This window comes from Chlorocebus sabaeus, chromosome 12 (assembly GCF_047675955.1).
Source record: "Chlorocebus sabaeus isolate Y175 chromosome 12, mChlSab1.0.hap1, whole genome shotgun sequence".
Classification (NCBI taxonomy): Eukaryota; Metazoa; Chordata; class Mammalia; order Primates; family Cercopithecidae; genus Chlorocebus; species Chlorocebus sabaeus.
This window is the reverse complement of record NC_132915.1, coordinates 71,303,766-71,324,541: the sequence shown is the minus strand read 5'-3', so window position 1 is coordinate 71,324,541 and position 20,776 is coordinate 71,303,766. Positions and strand designations below refer to the sequence as shown.

Sequence of the window (20,776 nt, the reverse complement as noted above, 5' to 3'; positions counted from 1 at the left end):
GCCTACAGGAAAACGAAAGCTCTTGCCACTGGGATTATATCCGATTGGCTGATCTGGGCACGTCACTGCTGGCTGAGGGCTGCGCTCAGGCCCGTGGATCTCATCGAAGATGGCGGCGAGATATCTGTCCGGTATTACCAGGCGAGTCTTCCTGTGGACAGTCTCAGGGACACCACGTAGAGAATTTTGGTCTCGATTCAGGTAAAGCTGAAGGGTGGACGGTGGGTCACGTTCAAGGAAAGTTAAGGAGGATAAGGGACAAATTCAAAAGAGGGTGTTAACGCTATCGTGGTCCCGCGCCTGATCAGAGCAAGAACAAGGAGGTACGGTTAGGGTCCCGAGTTGAGAAGCACTCATTGAGTGGTGGGACCCAGTCTCTTCCCCTCTCGGCCTTAGTTTTCTCATCTTATAACGGAAATACCACCCCCTTTCCCTTTCACTTCACTCATTCATTGAGCAAATAGAATTAACCTCGTGTGCGAGACACTGAGTGTGTTTCCTGAAAGCACATGAAAGCGCTTAGTAAACTAAACTCATTTGCCGGCTGTGTTTCTTCACAAGCAAGGTTCAGTAATGAAGTACCGCCTCCTCATTTTGTTTGTTCATTCATTCAGTAATTCAACAGATTTCTCAGGACCAGCATTACTCTAAGCGCCTAGGATACAGCAGGAAAAACAAAATCCCTTCTCATCCTCGAGGTACTCCAACATATGAGGAAACAGGCCCACAGGAGGGAAGGGATTTTCCCAAAGTCACAAAGCAAGTTAATTGCAAAGCTGGATATAGAACATAGGTCTCCTAACTCCCCATCTACTGCTTTTTCCGCTGCACGGCTGCACCGTGTGTAATTGTTTGAAGGTAAATCTAATTTGACTTAGATAGTGTTTAGGAAATCAAAACGTGTGGTATTAACCCAAAGGAACAATGTATGCCCTCTTAGGTTTCAAACAAAAACTACTACAATTAGGAAATATTTTTTTCATCAGTTCATATATTAGCTTTCCCTCTTCTTTGGTTAATATTTGTTATTATCTCTAAAATATCTTCCAAGTTTGTTTTATTCATTCACTCAACAAATATTTTTTAGATTGTTTACTATAGCCAGGCTATATCTTAAGTGTTACAAGAATACAGTGGTTACTAAAACAGACCAAATTTTTGTTCTCGTTGGGCCAATGTTCTAATGGAGGAAGAAATGAACAAATGTGTAATGTAATTTCAAGAAGTGGTAAATTATGAAGAAAACTAGAGGAAACAAGAGATTACTGAGAATAATGAAGATATTTTCTTTACTATTTTAAAAATTTTATATATTTAAGGTATACAACTTGATGTTGATTATTAGTCAAGCTAATTATCATATTCATCTCTTTACATACTTTTTTGTTTTGTTTTGTTTTGTTTTAGAGAAAGGAGTTCTCACTGTGTTGCCCAGGCTGGTCTTGAACTCCTGGGCTTAATCTTCCCGCCTCAGCCTCCCAAATTGCTGGGATTACAGGGGTGAACCACCATGCCTGGCCAGTTAGAATTTTTGTGTGTGTGGTGAAAACACTTAAAAGAGTTTTCTCTCAGAAGATTTCAAGTATACAGTACAGTATTATTAATGGTCATCACCATGGTGTACGTTAGATCTCTGGAACTTACTCATTCTATGTAATTTAAATTTTATCTTTGTCCAGCATCTCTCCATTTCCACCACCCCTGCGAACCACCATCCTACTCTCTGTTTCTGTGAATTTGACTTTTTTTTTTTTGTTTTGGAGATGGAGTCTCGCTCTGTCTCCAGGCTGGACTGCAGTGGCGCCATCTGAACTCAATGCAACTTCTGCCTCCCAGGTTCAAACGATTCTCCTGCCTTAACCTCCCGAGTTGCGGGGACTATAGGCGCCCACCACCACACCCAGCTAATTTTTGTATTTTTAGTAGAGACGGTTTCTCCATGTTGGCCAGGATAGTCTCGATATCTTGACCTCATGATCCACCTACCTCAGCCTCCCAAAGTGCTTGCTGGGATTACAGGCATGAGCCACCAGGCCCGGCCTAATTTGACTTTTTTAGATACTACATATAAATGAGATCATGTGGTATTTTTCTGTCTGGCTTATTTCTTGTAGCATAATATTTTCTAGGTTTATCCATGTGTTACATATATCCTTTTTTAAGGCTGAATAAAATGCCATTTTATGTGTGTGTATGTATGCACACACATAATATATACATATATTCATAGACACATATACATATATACACACAATGGCATTTTATTCAGCCTTAAATATTGTGTATGTATGTGTGTGTGTATACATATATACATATACATATATACACACATGCTGCAATGAAGATGAGAGTGCAGATATCTCTTTGAGGTACTGCTTTCATTTCCTTTGGATATATACCCAGTGGTAAAATCGCTAGATCTTAGGATAGTTAGGATAGTTCTGTTTATAACTTTTTGAGGAACCTCAATTCGGTTTTTTATAATGGTTCTGCCAATTTTCATTCCCATCAGCAGTATATAAGGGTGCCTTTTTTTCCATGTCCTTACCACACTTGTCTTTTTGGTAAAGACCATCCTAATGGGTATGAGGTGATGTTTATTTGTAATTTTTTTTTAATGTTTATGGATACATAATAATTGTGCATATTTATGGGGTACACATGATATTTTGATGCAAGCATACAATATGTAATGGCCAAATGTGAATAGTTGACATATCCATCACGTTATTTATTTGTTTTGGGAGCATTCTAAATCTTCACTTTAGCTATTTTGAAATATAAATAAATTATTACTAACTATAGTCACCCAATTGTGAAATCAAACACTAGAACTTACTCTTTCTAGCTGTATTTCTCTTCTCTAACTGTATTACCCTTTTTAACTGTATTTCTAACCAATCTGTCTTCATACCCCACCTCCTCACTACCCTTCCTAGCCTCTGGTAACCATCAATTTATTACTACCTCCATGAGGTCATTTTTTTTTTTTTTTGGTTCACACATAGGAGTGAGAATGTGCGATATCTGTCTGTCTGCACCTGGCTTATTTCACTTAACAGTGTCCTCCAATTTCATCCATGTTACTGCAAGTGACAGGATTTCATCCTTTTTTAATGGCTGAATAATATTCCATTGAGTATATGTACAGTTTTTTTTAATATCCATTCATCCATTGGTAGAAACTTAGTTTGATTCCATATCTTGGCTATTGTGCCTAGACAGAGCTGATGTATCAAGGCAGAGGAATTGCAGTGGAGAAAGTAATTCACACAGAGTCGGCTGTGCAGGACACTGGACTTTTATTATTAGTCAAATCTGTCTCCCCGAAAACTCAGGGATCAGAGGTTTTAAAGATAATTTGGCAGGTGGGGGCCCCGGAAATGGGGAGTGTTGATTGGTTGGGTTGGAAATGAAATCACAGGGGGACTAAGTGAGTTCTTGCCAACTTATGTTCCTGGGTGGGATCACAGAACTGGTTGAGCCAGATTACCGGCTTCGGTGGTGTCAGCTAATCCATTGAGTGCAGGGTCTGCAAAATATCTCAAGCACTGACCTTGGATTTTACAATAGCAGTGTTATCCCCAGGAGCAATTTGGGGAGGATCAGACTCTTGCAGCTGGAGTCTGTATGACCCGTAACCATAATTTCTAATCTTGTAGCTAATTTGTTAGTCCTACAAAAGCAAACTGGTTCCTGGGCAAGAAGAAGGTCTTTTCAGAAAAAGGCTATTATCAATTTTGTTTCAGAGTCAAACCATAAACTGAATTCCTTCCCACGGTTAGTTTGGCCTATGTCCAGGAATGAACAAGGAGAGCTTAAAGGTTAGAAGCAAGGTGGAGCCAGTTAGGTGCGATTTTTTTTTTTCTTAGCATTACTTTGGCTATTCAAGGCATTTTGTGGTTTCATACTAATCTTAGGATTTTTTTTTCTATTTCTGTGAAGAACGTCATTGGTATTTTGATAAAGATTACATTGACAGTATATTGCTTTGAGTAGCATAAGCATTTCAACAACATTAATTCTCCCAATCCATGAATATGGGATATCTCCATTTTTTGTGTCCCCTTCAATTTTTTTCATCAGTGTTTCATAGTTTTTATTGTAGAGACCTTTTACTTCTTTGTTGAAGTCTATTCCTAGATTTTTTTGTGTGTATGTGGCTATTGTTAATGGAATTGATTTCTTGATTTCTTTTTCAGATTGTTTACTATTGGCATATGGAAATGCTACTGATTTTGTATGTTGATTTTTGTATTCTGAAACTTTACTGAATTTATTATTTCTAAGAGCTTTTTGGTAGATATTTAGGTTTTTCTAAATATACATATATCAAGATATATAAGATTATATATCTTACATATGATATGTAAGATCATATATCAAATAAGAACAATTTGACTTCTTTTCAATTTTGATGTACTTTATTTCTTTCTCTTATCTAATTGCTGTGGCTAGGACTTCAAGTTCTGTTTTGAATACAAGTGATGAAAGTGAGCATCCTTGTCTTGTTCAAGATCTTAGAGGAAAGGCTTTCAGTTTTTTCCCATTCAATAGTGCTAGCTTGTTTTGTGTCCTTGTTTGGTGGGTTTGTCATGCATGACTTTTATTATGTTGAAGTATGTTCCTTCAGTATCCAGTTTATTGACAGTTTTTATCATGAAAGGATGTTGAATTCTATGAAATGCTTTTTCAGCATCTATTGAAATGATCACATGATTCTTGTTCTTGATTCTGTCAATGTGATGTATCGAGTTTGTTGATTTGCATATGTTGAACCATTCTTGCATTCTGGGATGAATGTTGAGGATTTTTGCATTTGTGCTCATCAGGAATATTGACCTGTAGTTTTCCTTTTTTATTTTGTCTTTGTCTGGTTTTGGTATCAGGGTAATGCTGGTCTTGTAGAATGTGTTTTCCTTTTTTATTTTGTCTTTGTCTGGTTTTGGCATCAGGGTAATGCTAGCCTTGTAGAATGTGTTTGGAAGTATTGTCTCCTCTTCAGTGTTTTGGAATAGCTTTGGTAGAATTCTTATTGGTTGGCATTAGTTCTTTAAATGCTTGGTGGAGTTCAGTAGTGAAGCCATCAAGTCTTAAACTTTTCTTTGATGGGAGACTTTTATTACAGCTTCTATCTCATTATTTCTGTTGGGTTTTCTATTTCTTCATGATTCAGTCCTGTGAAGTTGTCTGTGCCTAGGAATTAATCCATCTCTTCTAGGTTTTCCAATCTATTGGTGTATAGTTGCTTGTAATAATCTCTAATTAGCCTTTAAATTTTTGTGATATCAGTGTAATCTCCTTTTTTGCCTCTAATTTTATTTATTTGTGTCTTTTCTCTGTTTTTCTTATTCTAGATAAAGGTTTGTTGATTTTAACTTTTCAATAAACCAACTTTTTAATTCATTGATCTTTTTAATTGCTTTTTTCAGTCTATTTCATTTGTTTCTACACTGATCTTATTTCTTTCCTTCTACAAATTTTGGGTTTGGTTTGTCTTTTTCTAATTTAAGGTGCATCTTTAGATTGTTTATTTGAAATTTTTCTTTTTTCATGTAGGTGTTTATTACTATAAGCTTCCCTCTTATTACTGCTTTTGCTGTATCACATAGATTTTGATGTGTTGTGTTTTCATTTTTATTGCTTCAAGACATTTTAAAATTTCCTTCCTAATTTCATCATTGACTCCTTGGTCATTTGGGAGCATGTTATTTTTTATGTAGTTGTATAGTTTCCAGAGTTCTTGTTATTGATGTCTAGTGGTATTTCATTGTTGTTAGAAAAGTCCTTGATATGATTTTGAGTTTTATGAGTTTGTTAAAACTTGTTTTGTGTTCTAAGATACAGTCTACCCTGGAGAATGTACCATGTACTCATGAGAAGACTATGTATTCTGCAGCAGTTGGGTGAAATGTTCTCTAAGTGTCAAGTCCATTTGGTGTAGAATTTAATTCCAGTGTTTCTTTGTTGATTTTGTCTGGATGATCTGTCTATTATTGAGAGTGGGTGTTGAAATCCACAACTATTAATGTATTGTAGTCTATCTCTTCCTTTAGATTTATTAATATTTGTGTTATATGTTTAGGTTCTCCAATATTGGTTGCATATATATTTATAATTGTTATATGCATTTACTGAATTGACTCTTTATGATTATGTAATGACCTTCTTAATCTCTTTTATAGTTTTTGACTTGAAATTCATTTTATCTGATGTAAGTGTAGCTACTCTTGTTCTTTTTGGTTTCTGTTTGCATGGAATATCTTTTTCCATCTCTTCACTTTCTGTGAAGTAGAATATAAGTAAAATTAAAAGTCAGGTAGGATGTGATGCACTCTGAGAGCAGTATAAAGTGCTGAAGAGATCACATGAAATTACAATTATATTTGATTCTGGAAATTACGTAAAGCCTCTTGGAAGAGAACAATTTTATCCTAAGACTTACAGAATAAGCAAGATTTACATAGGTGAAGATAAAAGACAGACATTTTAAGATATAACTTGAGCCAACACATTGTGTCAGGAAAGTGGGAGTGTGCTTGGGACACAGGATATAGAGTATCACATGGAGTATATGTAGGTAATCAGTGAAAGGTAAGACCAGAAAGGTAGATTGAGGTGGGATCTTGGAGGATGGGGTATCCCAGACAGAATGATTTACCTTACTTCTTCACCTATTCTTAGGAATTCTTACAGTATGTAAAATATATACTTAGTTTTTTTCTATCTCTCCCAACTCAGTTCAACTATGAACGTTCCAAGGTCAGGGACCTATCATATTCTTTACTACTCTCCACGGTCCCCAGTGGTAGTCAGTGTGCCATTGTTGATTTTGATTGGTAGGCAAGATTTGGTCTGGTGTTTGTCAACTTCATTAATGGATTTGTGTGTTTTTGATCATTCCAGAAAAGAGAAAGAGCCAGTGGTTGCTGAGACAGTAGAAGAGAAAAAGGAACCTATCCTAGTGTGTCCACCCTTACGAAGCCAAGCATACACACCACCTGAAGATCTCCAGAGTCGTTTGGAATCTTACGTTAAAGAAGTTTTTGGTTCATCTCTTCCTAGTAATTGGCAAGACATCTCCCTGGAAGATAGTCGTCTAAAGTTCAATCTTTTGGCACATTTAGCTGATGACTTGGGTCATGTAGTCCCTAACTCCAGACTCCACCAGATGTGCAGGGTTAGAGATGTTCTTGATTTCTATAATGTCCCTATTCAAGATAGATCTAAATTTGATGAACTCAGTGCCAGTAATCTGCCTCCAAATTTGAAAATCACTTGGAGTTACTAAGTAATTTGGAAGAGAAACACATCAAAATCATTGTTTTTCCCTGAGTAAGAGGGCTGCTCATTAGACCTTTTGATACTTTACCATATGAAATACTATCAGAACTGTTCTCTAAACCCACTTTTTCTGTAGAGGAATGTATCATCTTTTTTTTTCTCATATTATGAATGGACAAATAACGGACTTTCTGTTTTCATATTTGCTGAAACCATTTTTTAAATGAAATTAGGTAATTATTAATTTATGAAAAGTTTTGAGAGGGCACTGTCATTAACTTGGGTTTAAGACAGGAGGACATTGCAAGTTCACACCCTTCATAGGCATAAAGTAGTTGCAAGAAAATATTTTCATCCTGTTAGGATTCATATCTAAGATAGAGTTATTATGCATTGCCCATATACAAATAAACTTTTATTAGATAGATACCTATAAAAGAAACATAAAAGTATGTTATGTATTACTGACAGTTCTAGATTAATTTCTTTTAGAATTAAAGTAGATTTGTTAAAGTGTATTGTGTGTTGTAAATTTTTTAAGTGAAATTTGCTGGTGTTCTGCCTTGCCATTTCGTTCCAGTAAGTATAACTTTGAAAAAATTAGAATATGTGCCAGCTATTGAGTGCTGTGACTCTTCCTCATAAGAGATGTGCCATATTCTATGTCTAATTGCGTATTCTCTTCAGAGGAGATGATGCTGATTTTAAACCTTTTTTTCTATAACTTCTAAAAAGTGGTGTTGAGTATTGACTAGAGTGGCAAGTCTTTGTATTTTAATGGACTTAATTTGTGGAAATTACTTAAATAGCAGGTTATCAGATAGTTCTGAATGACAAAGTTGTTAAATTCAGGATTATTGTTTTCAAGCTTTAGATATGGCTGGAGAGACAGAAAGAATGTCTTATATTGTTTTGGCTGCTGACAATTCCTAAAGAAAAGTGATAGAAAGGTTTTTAACAAAAGAAATTGCATTCTCTTTCCCAGGGTGACTCCTTTGAAGAGGGCAAAATTCAGTTGGGAATATAAATTCTGGAATCTTCATTAAGAAAATTAGTTGACAGTATAGACATTCCCTACAAATATCATCCGCAGGCACTTCATTCAAGAACTTCAGGTGTCAGAATGCCTGGAGCTCTGGAGCTTAGACATTAGAGTTGATCCCTTGATATCCCTTGGGGATTGGTTCCAGGACACCTGCTTGGATACCAAAGTCCACAGATGCCCAAACCCCTTGTATGAAATGATGTAGTATTTGCATATTATGTATGCACATCCTCCCATATACTTTAAATCATCTTTAGATTACTTATAATACTGAATACAATGCAAATAGTATTTACAATTGTGAATACAATGTAAATAGTTATGTAAATACGTAAATTGTGAATACAATGTAGTCATGTAAACATGTAAATTTTAAAGTTATGTAAATATGTAGCTATGTAAATAGCTATATAAATAGTATTTACAATTGTGAATACAATGTAAATAGCTATGTAAATAGTGAATACAATGTAAATAGCTATGTAAATAGTTGTTATGCTGATTATTTAGGGAATAATCAGAAGGAAAAAAGTATACATATTCAGCATATTCAATACAGATGTAGTCATCTTCTCCTCCCCCCTCCCCCGAACATTTTTGATCCACAATTGGTTGAATCCACAGATGGGGAACACACAGATACAGAAGACCTACTGTATGTCCTTCTGCTTCTGCTGTGTAAAAGATTCAGCAAGGAATCATTGGAATTTTATGTACAGGATTTCATTATCTCATTTTCTATACAATTTTTCCTTCTGATCCAGAGACACAGAAAAACAAAGGGCAAGATGGAAATAAGGGATGAGGAGGTCTATATGGAAAAACAGTTACAACTGGAGAGGTAACTGCAAAAACCAAGCAGCTTCATGTGATTGCTAGGACAGAAGAAATTTCTCCTTTGTAGCCTAAAGCAATATTCTGAAAATGTAATGTGCATATTAATCATTTGGGATCTTTTATTTATTCATTTTTTCATGTGGGGATCTTTTAAAAATGCAAATTCTGATTCGGTAAGTCTGGAGTAGGTCCTGAGCTTCTGCATGCTTCAAAAGCTGATTATGTTTTGAGAACATGGATCTAGGTGCTAGTAATGAGGTGGGAGACAAGTACTGCCACTGGAAACAACAGCCCTGATAAATTTAGCCAACAAGGAGGGTAAACACATCCCAACAGGGAAGGTAAGCTGCATGTCCATCAGTACCTCTAGAGGGCATCACTGGTTTATAGTTCAATACAGTGAATATGTCAGAATAATGGCGTTTAGTTTTCCTGAAAGATTAAATTAGGCTTGCTGACTTGTTTAATGAGATAATCAAACATATATTGTAATTTTAAAGGGTTTACATTTTTAAAAATTTAATGATTTTTACATTAAAAAGGTATCAGTTAACTAATTTTACTTAGTTGGAACTTCTGTAACCTTAGGTATGCTTACATAAAGCCTGCTAATAGAGATTCAGACTCAATAGAATGGTTTTACATATGTAATATATGTTTTAAACAGCATAAAATAGACTCCTCCCTCTCTTAACGTGTCATTTTTCTGATTACAAAAGTAGCACATTGTTTTTAGAAAATTGGGGAATAAAAAAGCAAAAACAAGAATGAGAAAACCTATTTTGCTGCTCATAATTACCTAACATTTTGGTATATTTTCAAATGAAAAGAAAATTTTTCCTGTATTTTACAATTACTTGGCATCATGCTGCCCTTCACATTAGAAGCATTTCCCCATATTTTTAAATAGACAAGAATAAAAAATTTGATTAATAGCATATTATTGTGTAATTAGATATCATGCAATTATTTAACCAATATTCAATTGGCTATTTAAATTGTTCCCAGTGTTTTGCTTTTCTGTTCTAATCTTGCTTTTCTAGTTCTTAGAGAATTGGTCTGCCATAAATCTTTCTACCCAGAAGTAGAAGCTACTTGAATTTCTTGACCCTAAACCTAGGAATGAACAATTCGGTCCTGCTTCTTTGATTCATAATCCCATTAGCACATATTCTGTGAATCCTAAAACACAAAGTGACAAGGACCTTGAAATTTTCACTAGGTGCAAAAATCCTAAAGCTTTTACTTAAAAGGTTTCCAAATTTAAAAATAGTCAGTAACCTCTGATCCCATAGAATTCCAAAGTTAATCTTAGCTGTACAGTAACAGACTGGAGCAACCATCAAAGTTCTGCTTTCCATCATGAAATACCAAATTCAAAATATGTTAACACTGATGTAATAATAATATACTATCCGTATTCCAATTTCACCAATGCCCTGTAATGGCCTTTATAACAATTTCACCTCCAATCTAGGATCCAATCCTGGTTTATTTAGTTGGTCATTACTAATGTTTCTTGGTCTCATTTATTCTTCAGTAAATTTTTTCGAGTAATTGATTTCATATAAGTTATCAAATTAGTTAGCATAAAATTGTTCATAATATTCCCTAATTAATGTCAACTGGATCTATAATAACAAGCCCACTTTCATTTTGAGTTGTTATTTGTGTCCTATCTTGTTTTTATTTAATCCATCTAGGTTGTAGTTTATCCGTTTTTTAGCTTTGCCTTCCTTAAAAATTATATTATTATTCATCATTCAGTTTGAAATATTTCCTAATTTCCAGTGTGATTTCTTTTTGACTCATGACTTATTATCTATCTATCTATATATACACACACATATATAAAAATGTTTGATTTTCAAATATTTGGGAGTTTTCTAGTGTGTATTAATAACTGTTATTAATTTCTAATTTCATTGAGAATATATGATTTCAATATTTTTACATATATCAAGATTTTATGGTCTAACTTATGGCCTATCTTGTTGAACATGCCATGTACATTTGAAGTTGTTGAGGCGATTAGGGTAAGGTCATTATAGTGTTCAAATCTATGCCTTTACTGATTTTTTTCAAGTTTTCTACCAATTGTTAAAAGAGGGATTTAAACACCTCCACTCATGGTTACGAAATTGTCTATTTTTCCTATTTTTTTTTCTGTCAATTTTTGCCCCATATATCTTGAAATCCATTATTTGGATTTATGATTTTTATGACCTTGTCATATAGATATATGATATTTATAATCTTTCATTACTACTTTAGGTTTCTTATGCTTACTGTTGCATGGTATGTATTTTTTTCATTTACTTACTTGAATTCCGTTAATGTAAACTACATTAATAATTTTTCACCACAATCCAGACTCTCAGTAATCCTTTCCTTGCTTTTGTTTAAATATTTACTCCGAAAGTGTGGCCTATAGTTTTAGTTCAGCAAATATAAATTTGTAAGATTTATTTATGTGTATTTATGACTAGTTTCTAACAACATTATGTTTATAAGATTCATCCAGGTTATTGCATGTCATTGTAATTCATTTATTTTTATTCTCTAGAAGAGGAATTGCTGGGTCAAAAGTTATTCATATTGTCACATTTATTAGACATTGTCAAATTGCTTTCCGAAGTGGTGGTACCAATTTATATTCCCTTAGTATGGCTTCAGTCTGAGTGATTTGCTTCCTAACTAACTCTTATTTTTAGAATTTTTAATTTTTGCCAACCTTATAGGTATGAAATATACCCCATAATTTTAATTTGCATTTCTTTGATAATAAATGAGTTAAGCCTTTTCCCATATACTTATGCTTGTGTCTCATTGTCTGTTAAGTACCTGTTTAAGACTTTTTCTCATATTCACCTGAGATTTTTAGACATTACATTTTTAGGAATATTTTATGTATCCTAGTTAATAATTCTTAATCAATTGTATCTGTAGCATAAGTCTTGCAAGGTAGTAGCTTGTAGTTTTCAAGTATTTTATGGAGTATTTGACTGATCAGACTTCCTTAAAATTAAGTTGAATTTACCAGTAGTTTCCTTTAAGTTTGTACTTTTTAAATGCTCTTATCATCTCAAAAAAGATCCAAAACTTTTATAGAGATAGTCCTTTTATTGTTGTGTAAAATCCTACCAACACTCCATTCTATAGCTATTTCAAGAAACTGTGTGAATTAGTTGAGGAGGATTAGTGGGAGATTTGGTGCTCCCCAAATTCTGAAAGTGGGGCTTGAGTATTTTATTACTCATTACTGTGATCACATTTGTATTTTTCAGCTTTTGTTGTCTCAGGAAAGAAAACATTTGCAAATGCAGATCCCTTCAGAAGTTACCTTGAGTATTTTATTGCAGAAGAAAAATATGCCCTAATGGTACCAATAGGGGTCAAACAACTTCTATAAAGAAAATTACTAAAATATGTGAGTAAAATGTAGTGGCAATCCCTAAGAGGGAGGGATTTAGAGAGAACAGAAAATGAAGAGGGAAAATAGTGATACATTTATTGGGTTCAATAACTGTTAAAAATTAATAGGAAACTAGAGCAAGAGGTATGTGGTAACCTAGCACTTAAGTTAGCTCTATTATACTTCCAAAGGCATATTTGAGGTTTTGGCTTTCTGGGCAACTTTTGGTAGAGTGTCTGTCATTTTTCCTTTACTGCTGGAAAAGAAGACTCAAGAGGAAGAATCCAGGTACTTTGTATTTTAATCAGGACTGTTTCTTTTGGGCCGATTGGAAATAAGTTAAAATCTCAGCTCTTGAATTAAATCAGTTTATTTACTTCAGTGTTTAGAATTTTAGCAGTTCATGAGGACAAATAGTCTTTCTGCTCATTTCATAATCATGGCTGTAGAGTTGCCAGGAATGTTCAGATAAGTGTGTCTTTTCATTTTGATTTGCTTAGAAAGGATGTCAGTAGGGACTTGCTGTTATCACGATATTGAGCTAGAATTTATATTTCTGAGGAAAATGAAAGGCTATCAGAAGTCATTTGTTAAAACTTCTTTATTCTGTCTTCCCAGTCCTTATCAATATTTCTCCCTCTTTTAAAAGACTATTGCCTAGAATTTTATAGAATAAGCCCTCCTATTCTGGGGAACTGTATTGTGGTCCTATTTATATTTTGTTTGAAGGGTAATTTTCTTTTAATGTAAGACTAATACCATGTTAGAATTAGATTCTGTGAAAACATTTCTTGAACCTTTGAATATATGTTATACCTATTTATGCAATTCAGGAATGATTTCTGGTAGTGAAATGTAATGTTAAAAAATACCAAAAAAAAGCAAGTATAAGTTGAGCTAAAGTTAATGACTTTCTAATTGACTTATTTCTGTTTGGGCACACTGGTTGATGCATGTGATATTTAAATAGAAATAAATTTAATGGATAATGTTGTTACGGGTGGCAAATATCTGAGTTACTGGTGACAAATCTGTATGGGTCTGTAGCAGTCTCATTTCTTGCCTCCTCAAAAGAAAGAATTCAACTGAGGGGCATAAGGCAATAAAAGAGACCGAAGCAAGTTTCAGAGCAGGAGCAGAAGTTTATTAAAAAGCTTTAGAGCGGGAAAGAAAGGAAAACACAGTTGGGAGAGACCCAAGCAGGCATCTTGGAGGTCAAGTGCCTTGTTTAACCTTGAACCTAGGATTTTATATGCTGGCCTACTTCTGGCATCTTGCACCCCTTTCCCTTCATCCTTCCCTGAAGGTTTAAGGGGAACCATCCACATGCATAGTGCCCTGCTTGTGCTTGGGATGTGAGCATGCACAGTGTGTTTACTGGACTTTCATACATGCTCATCTGAGGCTTTCTTTCGAATTCTGGTGGCATGCCCCTGGAAGGTCATACTCTGCCATTTTGCCTCTTAATGCACATGTTCGAGCTCATTCGCCCAATTCCTGAAAGCTGCCAATTACCAATTTCAGGTGTATTTATCTATTGAGAAACTGTCTTTCCCTGGTGCTGACTCTGACCAATTGTTATTTTAGAGAAGCAGAGTGACCATCACCTGATAGTCACCTCACATTCTGGTGGGTGGGGGGAACTCTCTCCTGCCTGACTCATGCTTGACTAGCTACCTACTGTAACAATATGTAGAAGAAATACTATACCTTAAGCTTATTTAGAGTAGGAACTGCATCTTATCTGTCAGTGACTATGACATGTAGACCCTTGATAAATTCTTTTTGAAGTACTAATCAATTTGACTAAGAGCTGGAAATGTAGATTCCATTTCTGACTCTCATGTATTTCTGTATGACCTTAAGTATTCAATTCTTGATTACAAGAAAAGAAATGAAATGGTACTTGGAAGCTACAGTATCACATATTTTTAAGCTTCTCAGGAAACAGATGCAATGTTTACTCACCACTGAATTATCATTCTCAGCACCTCTCTCTCTGTAGGCTCATTCTTGTCAGCATGTATTTATGTCTGTGTCTGTCTCATCTCTCATCTATATATACACATATATATGCAACACAAACACTGTTGCATATATTTTCTTTTGCTTTCAATCTGTCTTTTTTTGACAATGTGTTTCTGAAAAATAACCACTTGCTTTTTCAACTAGTTTGACAATCTGTCTTCTTTTTTATTTCTATGTGTGTATTTATTTTAGAGATAAGATTTCAGCTCTTTCTCCCAGGGTGGAGTCAGCTCTTTCACCCAGTGGCATGATCACAGCTCACTGCATCCTCAACCTCTCAGACTCAAGCAATTCTTCTGCCTCAACTTCTCAAGCAGCTGGGACTACAGGTGTGCCCCACCACACCCAACTAATTTTTACCTTTTTTTTTTTTTTTTTTTGTAGAGATGGGATCTCACTATGTTGCCCAGGCTGGTCTCAACCTCCTGGAATCAAGTGATCCTCACACCTCAGCCTCCCAAAGTGCTAGGATTATAGGCATGTGTCACCATGCCTGACCTGTGTCTTCTAATTGGAGTGTTTGATCTGTTTATATGTAATGTAATTATTGATCCGTTTGGGTTTAAAACTCCCATCTTGGTAGTTGTTTTCCATTTATCCCATTTATTATTTACTCCTTTATTCCTCCTTCCCTGTTGTGGCAGATTGCATTTCCCAAAGATGTATACACAAATGCACATACAAATACACACATAAGGCCAGGTGTGTGTGGCTTTGCCTGTAATCCCAGCACTTTGGGAGGCCGAGGCAGGCAGATCATTTGAGGTCAGGAGTTCGAGGCCAGCCTGACCAACATGCTGAAACCCCATCTCTACCAAAAAAATAGAAAAAAATTAGCTAGGCATGGTGGGGGCACCTGTAATCCCAGCTACTCGGGAGGCTGAGGCAGGAGAATCAGTTGAACTGGGAAGCGGAGATTGCAGTGAGTCGAGATTCCACCACTGCACACCAGCCTGGGCAACAGAGCAAGACTCCATCTTAAAAAGCAAATACACATACACATTTCATCCACTTAAAAAAAAATGTACAATGTGATTGACATTTCTCCTACTGTTAATAGGTATCAGTGTTTTCTCCACTTGAATTTTGATGGGAGCTTGTGACTGCTATTAAATGGCAGAGATTATGCTATGTGATTTCCAACGCTAGGATATAAAAAGGATACAGCTTCTACCTAGCTTTTTCTCTCTTGTGTTGCTTGCCCTTCCAACCCAGCCACCATGCTGTGAGTAAACTTGCTCTGTGGTAAGTGAGCAGGTCTATGCAAACCTACCCCCAAAGGCCAAGGGAGCTGAGACACTGAACAAAGAGAGTGACCAAACAGTTTCTCAGAGAGAAACATTTAATAGGGGCTTACAAACAGAAGCTATGTCTCAGGTGGCTGTGAGACAAAGGATTCCCTCACTGTTACTCCCCAGACCCAGGGTTGATATACCATGGGGAAAGGATAATCATGCTTCAGCAGGAATATGTAGGAATTTGCCTAAGGGTAGGATTTATGGTAAGTGCTCTTATATAAGAGATACTAGATAAGGCAGAAATCTTAGAGGCATTCCTAGAAGTGGGGTTAATCGGATGTTAACATGGCAGATTAGAATCCAAGATGGAATTGCTATAACCGCCACACTCCAGCTTTCTAACCAGGCTCTTAGAATCTCACACACTCTCCTCTTCTTCAATGGTCCTTGAGTTTAGAGGAAGGGTGCTTGATATCATATAGCTTTAGCAGCAGTGCATTGGCAATGGGAAACAGATTGGGCCCAGTGGGATTTCAGACGAGGAAAAATGCATAGGCTTTCTTGAAGCATCTCTAGTCTTTGGAGTACCATGATTTTTATTTTCTCGGATGAAGTAAAACAATGAGAGATAAATAACATTAATATTCACACAAGGACTACAATCAAAAAGAGAATTTGTATGCCAGAGCAAAAAAAAAAAAAAAAAAAAAAAAAAAAACCTATTCCATTAGGGAGTCAACTAAAAACAACATGAAGAAAATTAAATCTGGGTTTGCCTTTAGAGACTTCTTGTAGCCAAAAAAAATTTAGGATTTACTCCAAATTGTAGACAAGTAATAAAAACAATGGTTAAGACTAGAATCTAGGCCAGGTGAGGTGGCTCACGCCTGTAATCTCAGCACTTTGGGAGGCCGAAGCAGGTGGATCACGAGGTCAGGAGATCAAGACCATCCTGGCTAACATGGTGAAACCTCGTCTCTACTAAAAATACAAAAAATTAGCTGGGCACAGTGGCGGGCGCCTGTAGTCCCAGCTACTTGGGAGGCTGAGGCAGGAGAATAGCGTGAACCTGGGAGGCAGAGCTTGCAGTGAGCTGAGATCGCGCCACTGCACTCCAGCCTGGGCAAAAGAGTAAGACTGTCTCAAAACAACAACAACAATCTAACCATGGGTGTACAATAGTTTTTTTCTGAAACGTAATTTTTTTTCTAAGTTTATTTCTACCAAGGTTAAATTATTGTAGGACCAATTTATTTGCAAAATGAATTTTAGTCTTGGCTTATACTTGACCTGATTATTTGCATAAAGTGCAGCAAGAATAGTGATTGGCCATATAAGTTCTTTTAAAATTGGCTTTTTTGGAACTTTTAAATAAAGAATCTCAGATTTTTTATAGCCTTGAGGCTAACAAAGCCAGGGACTTGCCATCAGGCTGCAATAGCTGTATAAATTGGGTGAATTCTTCTAAAGATTTCCAAATAACTAGAGGTTCCTGGGATCACACCTGTAATCCCAGCACTTTGGGAGGCTGAGGCAGGCGGATCACCTGAGATCAGGAGTTGGAGACCAGTCTGGCCAACATGGCAAAACCTCGTCTCTACTAAAATATAAAAATTAGTCGGGTGTGGTGGCAGGCATCTATAATCCCAGCTACTCAGGTGGCTGAGGCAGGAGAATCACTGTAACCTGGGAGGCAGAGATTGCAGTGAGCAGAGATCGTTCCCTTGTACTCGAGCCTGGGCAAGAGCGAAACTCCATCTCAAAAACAACAACAAAGTGACATTCTTTACTTACCACAGGTCAGGAACCTTATAAAGGACTGTAGAGAAGGTACTAGGCCAGTCTTTCTAAGGGTTTTTGGTTTTTTTTATATCAGCTTTATAAAATCAACCTCAATTTCTCAAAGAAATCAGATCATATTTGAAAATATGCCATTTCAGTCAAAGCCTTGGCAAAATTACCAGTTTCTCCAGTGTGTCCTCGTATAAAAGGAAACATATTCTTATTGAATTTATGTAAATAACTATATTGCCATAAAATAAGAATACCCACAAATAGTTCCCAAATTTTAGAGAACTCAGGTAGAAAGAAAGGTAAATTTTTCTCACAAAAGTATATTTTACTCAATTGTTATAAACTATAAGTAGGTCAGAAGAAGAAAGGTGTATTAGCCAGGTTCTTTAGAGGGACAGAACTAACAGGATATATGTATGTATAAAAGGGAGTTTATTAAGGAGAATTGACTTACACGATCACAAGATGAAGTCCCACAATAGGCCCTCTGCAAGTTGAGGGACAAAGAAGCCAGTAGTCGATCAGTTCAAGTTCCAAAACCTCAAAAGTAGAGAAGCCAACAGTACAGCCTTCAGTCTGTGGCCAAAGGCCCAAGAGCCCCTGGCAAACCACTGGTGTAAGTTCAAGAGTCCAAAAGCTGAAAACTTGGAGTCTGATGTTCGAGGACAGGAAGCATCCAGCATGGGAGAAAGATGGCCGGAAGACTCAGCAAGTCAGCTTCTCCCACCTTCTCCCTGCTTTATTCTAGCCCTGCTGGCAGCTGACTGGATGGTGCTCACCTACGTTGAGGGTGGGTCTGCCTCTCTCAGTCCACTGACTGAAATGTTAATCTTTGGCAACACCATCACAGACACACCCAGGAACAATACCTTGCATCCTTCAATCCAATCACATTGACAGTGAATATTAACCATCACACAAGGTTTTCTTGACTCTTCTTTAATCAGACAGAGTAGCAGCCTTCCAAACAGGGTGTGATCAATTAACCTTGGTACTGCCTTTCACAAACCAAGCAGCTGTTTGTAAGGCAAGTGAGAGCTATTTATTGGACACTGTAGAATCCAGCAGTTCCTCACACAGTTCCAGAGTCATTCCTAGGGGGAAAGAGGCTCCCTGCACATGAGTGTCTCCTCCTTGCACTTCCCAGGTAGACTGATCCTATATAAACCACTTCTATTTTATTATGGAACTCTTGGGTACTACTGTCCCCATTAGAATGTTTCTCTGATATCACCCCAGACAACATGAGGATTTTAGCTTTCAAAACCATTTGTGGTAGCTCACTCCTGTAATCCCAACACTTTAGGAGGCCGAGGCAGGTGGATCACTTAAGCCCAGGAATTTGAGACCAGCCTGGCCAACATGGCAAAACCTCATATCTACCAAAAATAACAAAAATTGGCCGGGCGTGGTGGCACATGCCTGTAGTCCCAGCTAGTCAGGAGGCTGAGGCAGGAGGATTGCTTGAACCCATGAGACAGGTTGCAGTGAGCCAAGATTGCACCACTGGACTCCAGCCTGGTGGACAGAGTGAGACCCTGTCTCAAAAACAGACAAACAAAAACAAACATTTTATGTCCTTTAGTCATAGGAGTAACTTCAGTTAACATCCCATAGCAAGGCAGTAAATGCCCTTCAAGTGGAAATTCTCTAGTCCAGGGTCCTGATAGTTGCTGCTGGGAGGTATTCACAGGCTTTTGCTATAAGCTACAATAAACATTCTACAAAGGGCTATCAAATAGAGAATTTGTCCCTGGCAGCATTCTAACTTCTACTCTACCCTCTCTGGACTTGACAATCTTATTGGTTCCCATTTAGTGTGTCCAATTAATATTGCTCAAAGGGTGGATTTATATGCCTTCTCTTTACAGTACTAGGTAGAGGAAATATTCTCCAGTTACATATAATCTCTATTCCCATAAAATATCTAGGTAAAGGAGACACAACTTTCTCACATAAAGCCTATTTAAACATTTCAACTTTTTTTTTTTTTTTAAGTTCTGGGATACATGTGCTGAACCTGCAGGTTTGTTACATAGGTATACATGTGCCATGGTGGTTTGCCACACCTATCAACCCGTCATCTAGGATTTAAGTCCTGCATGCATTAGGTATTTGTCCTAATGCTCTCCCTCTCCTTGCCTCCCACCCCCTGATAGGCCCTAGTGTGTGATGTTCCCCTCCCTGTGTCCCTGTGTTCTCACTATTCAACTCCCACTTGTGAGTGAGAACATGTGGCGTTTGATTTTCTGTTCCTGTGTTAGTTTGTTGAGGATGATGGTGTCCATCTTCATCCATGTCCCTGCAAAGGATAGGAACTCATTCTTTTTTATGGCTGCATAGTATTCCACGGTGAAGATGTGCCACATTTTCTTTACACTGTCTAACATTGATGGGCATTTGGGTTGGTTCCAAATCTTTGCTATTGTAAATAGTGCTGCAATAAACGTATGTGTGCATGTATCTTTACAGTAGAATGATTTATAATCCTTTGGGTATATATCCAGTAATGGCATTGCTGGGTTAAATGGTATTTCTGGTTCTAGATCCTTGAGGAATCACCATACTGTCTTCTACAATGGTTGAAGTAATTTACACTCCCACCAACAGTGTACGATAGTTCCTATTTCTTCACATCCTCTCCAGCATCTGTTGTTTCTTGACTTTTTAATGATCACTATTCTAACTGGCATGAGATATTATCTCATTGTGGTTTTGATTTGCATTTCTGTAATGACCAGTGATGATGAGCTTTTTATTTTTATATGTTTGTTGGCTGCATAAATGTCTTCTTTTGAGAAGTATCTGTTCATATCCTTCACCCACTTTTTGATGAGGCACTTTGTTTTTTTCTTGTAAATTTGTTTAAGTTCCTTGTAGATTCTGGATGTTAGCCCTTTGCCAGATGGATAGATTGCAAAAATTTTATTTCATTCTGTAGGTTGCCTATTCACTCCAATGATAGTTTCTTTTGCTGAGCAGAAGCTCTTTAGTTTAATTAGGTCCCATCTGTCAATTTTGGCTTCTGCTGAAATTGCTTTTGGTGTTTTAGTCATGAAGTCTTTGCCCATGCCTATGTCCTGAATGGTATTGCCTAGGTTTTCTTCTAGGGTTTTTATGGTTTTAGGTTTTACA

General features: G+C 36.6%; 1 protein-coding gene across 1 annotated transcript; it reads left to right on the top strand.

Moving 5' to 3' along the window:
• The first annotated feature begins 67 nt into the window (after nt 1-67).
• Nucleotides 68-7,802, top strand: MRPL50 (mitochondrial ribosomal protein L50). Its single transcript, XM_007968565.3, has 2 exons — nt 68-201; nt 6,907-7,802. Exons 1-2 carry the CDS (start codon nt 110-112, stop codon nt 7,289-7,291), a joined length of 477 nt encoding a protein of 158 aa, XP_007966756.1. The 5' UTR covers nt 68-109; the 3' UTR covers nt 7,292-7,802.
• The last annotated feature ends 12,974 nt before the right edge of the window (nt 7,803-20,776 follow it).

Bases quoted from the DNA above. Each gene is read 5' to 3' on its own strand.
- MRPL50 (XM_007968565.3), top strand. From the start codon at position 110: ATGGCGGCGAGATATCTGTCCGGTATTACCAGGCGAGTCTTCCTGTGG. The intron at 202-6,906 runs GTAAAGCTGAAG...TGATCATTCCAG, and splicing joins GAATTTTGGTCTCGATTCAG to AAAAGAGAAAGAGCCAGTGG.